A 1,907-nucleotide genomic window follows, 5' to 3' on the forward strand; every position below is an offset into this window, starting at 1 on the left:
ATCCCACATTAGGTCGCTACGAAAAGCGATTTGATAATACTTGCTACTTGCCAACTTCAGTTTTCAGCGAAAGTAGTTTGCTCTGCTTCGTCTTCTACGCTATCATCGCTGACATTTCACGATTCTCGACATTGATCTCGCGTCAGCGTATTGGTATGAACAGCTCAGCTCCAAGTTCCCGAGTCTGTTGCTGCTCCTGCTGCTCTGATGATGGCAACCATCTACAAGACGTCACAAGGCGAGAGCATCTTCATAGTACTCGCTCTCGGAGCGCTGCTTTACCTCTATCATCGCGACATTCAACCGATGTCGTTCCACCTGCGGAGAGCCGTGACCGATCGACTGGCCTTCAAGGACTCCGAATGCAGAGGGATCCGTGTAATCAGGACGTGTGCTAGAGAGGAACTCGTCAAGGTGCTGTTCGTCGTCGACACAATACTGGGAAGCAGGTCTAACCGCCGATTCGCGCGAAACGCATACGCCAAGCGCACATTTGCCAAGCCTATTAAATGGCTTACCGTGTTTCGCATGTTGGGAAACGTCACCGACAACAATGGCAAGCTGGCATCCAAGGCTCACTCCGAATGCAGAGCTTTCGGAGACATTGTCGTCCACAGGAATCACAGTAGCGATGAAATATTGGAGCTGCAAAATGACGCAAGCACTTCTAGTTACCTCCAATTCTTGCCATGGATCCTGGAAAACTGTCCTCGCGTCGACCTGGTGGTCTTCATGCAGGATAACGTGATACCAAATCCATTTTATTTACCTAGCTACAGGGCCATGCACATGGACCATAGGCCACAGGTGATTCACTGCCACAGCTCGAGTGGCTTACCGACTTCTGTCTGTTACGCGACGTCTGTGGTGATGGCAAAGCAGCCGGGGCTTGGACCTTTCGCGAGCAAGGTGAGAGTGATTGAGGGTGAGTTCTTTCTAGGCGGTCTTGAAGCCACAGACATGGGAAGTTACTTGGCCGTCAATGAAACTATGACCACACTATACACATCTGGCGCGGTGGTCTTCTACACGTTCCCGCAAGGTTTGAATGTGCCTATGACCTCACTCTGGAAAGAGGTGATGCGCGCTCCTGAGAACAGCCCCGACTTCCTGAGGATGTGAAAAAAAAATCTGCATTTCTTTCCCAGGCTGAGAACTGCAGAAGAAAGCCCAAATATAAACAGCTTTTTTTTGTTTTCAGAGTTGTGTGTAGCTTATAATCTAGGCGTTTCACGCAGTGTCTTTCCTTTTTTCCCCGTCTGCATCAATCTGTCAGACTTTGTATTCGTTCCTTTTTCTTCGTATCCTCGAATATTGGATTAAAAATAATCGCTTTTCTTGACTGACTTGACCCTTTATTTGTCGGAGGCTTTTGTACGGAAGCTATAAGTAATCCGAACCAACACAACAAACAGAAAGGTAAGATAAATTACCCATGAAGCAGCAAGGTATATGACCACTCATTCAGGATTTCACTTGCTGGTACCAAGAGTTTAAATAGTAACATTTATATGGTTAATATGAATGCATTGCTTAGACCGTTTTTCATTATCACCTGTGATCCGCACTTTAGGCACACGTTTCAGTGAACTGCTTCTGAAGCCCCTTGCTCTGTGTTCAGCACAATTTTCATATCCTGTACTGCGTGTGACCTGAGGCAGCTGTTCGTGTTCACAAGAGGAGAACAGTTCATCTTCTGTCATTCACATTCGCAATTTGCCCCAAAGGGTTAAGGCAAGTTTCGCTCTATGACGGTGTCATATATGCCTTCTCGTAGTTTAGCAGGGTTAGAACCAGCATCAGATAAGTCCCATAACTACGCTAAAGTGCATAGCGGCGTCTCTATATTTGGCTAGTCGGTAGCTTGTGTGTTGTTTTCGAATGAGCGCAAGCTGGGAAATAATTTT

General features: G+C 46.8%; 1 protein-coding gene across 1 annotated transcript; it reads left to right on the forward strand.

The window, feature by feature from the left end:
- The first annotated feature begins 210 nt into the window (after nucleotides 1-210).
- On the forward strand, nucleotides 211-1,122 carry LOC146180628 (uncharacterized). Its single transcript, XM_084575609.1, has one exon. The coding sequence runs from the start codon at nucleotides 211-213 to the stop codon at nucleotides 1,120-1,122; it is 912 nt and encodes a 303-aa protein (XP_084431735.1).
- The last annotated feature ends 785 nt before the right edge of the window (nucleotides 1,123-1,907 follow it).

Source organism: Amblyomma maculatum, chromosome 8, assembly GCF_055883805.1.
Source record: "Amblyomma maculatum isolate TAMU_Amacu chromosome 8, ASM5588380v1, whole genome shotgun sequence".
Lineage (NCBI taxonomy): Eukaryota > Metazoa > Arthropoda > Arachnida > Ixodida > Ixodidae > Amblyomma > Amblyomma maculatum.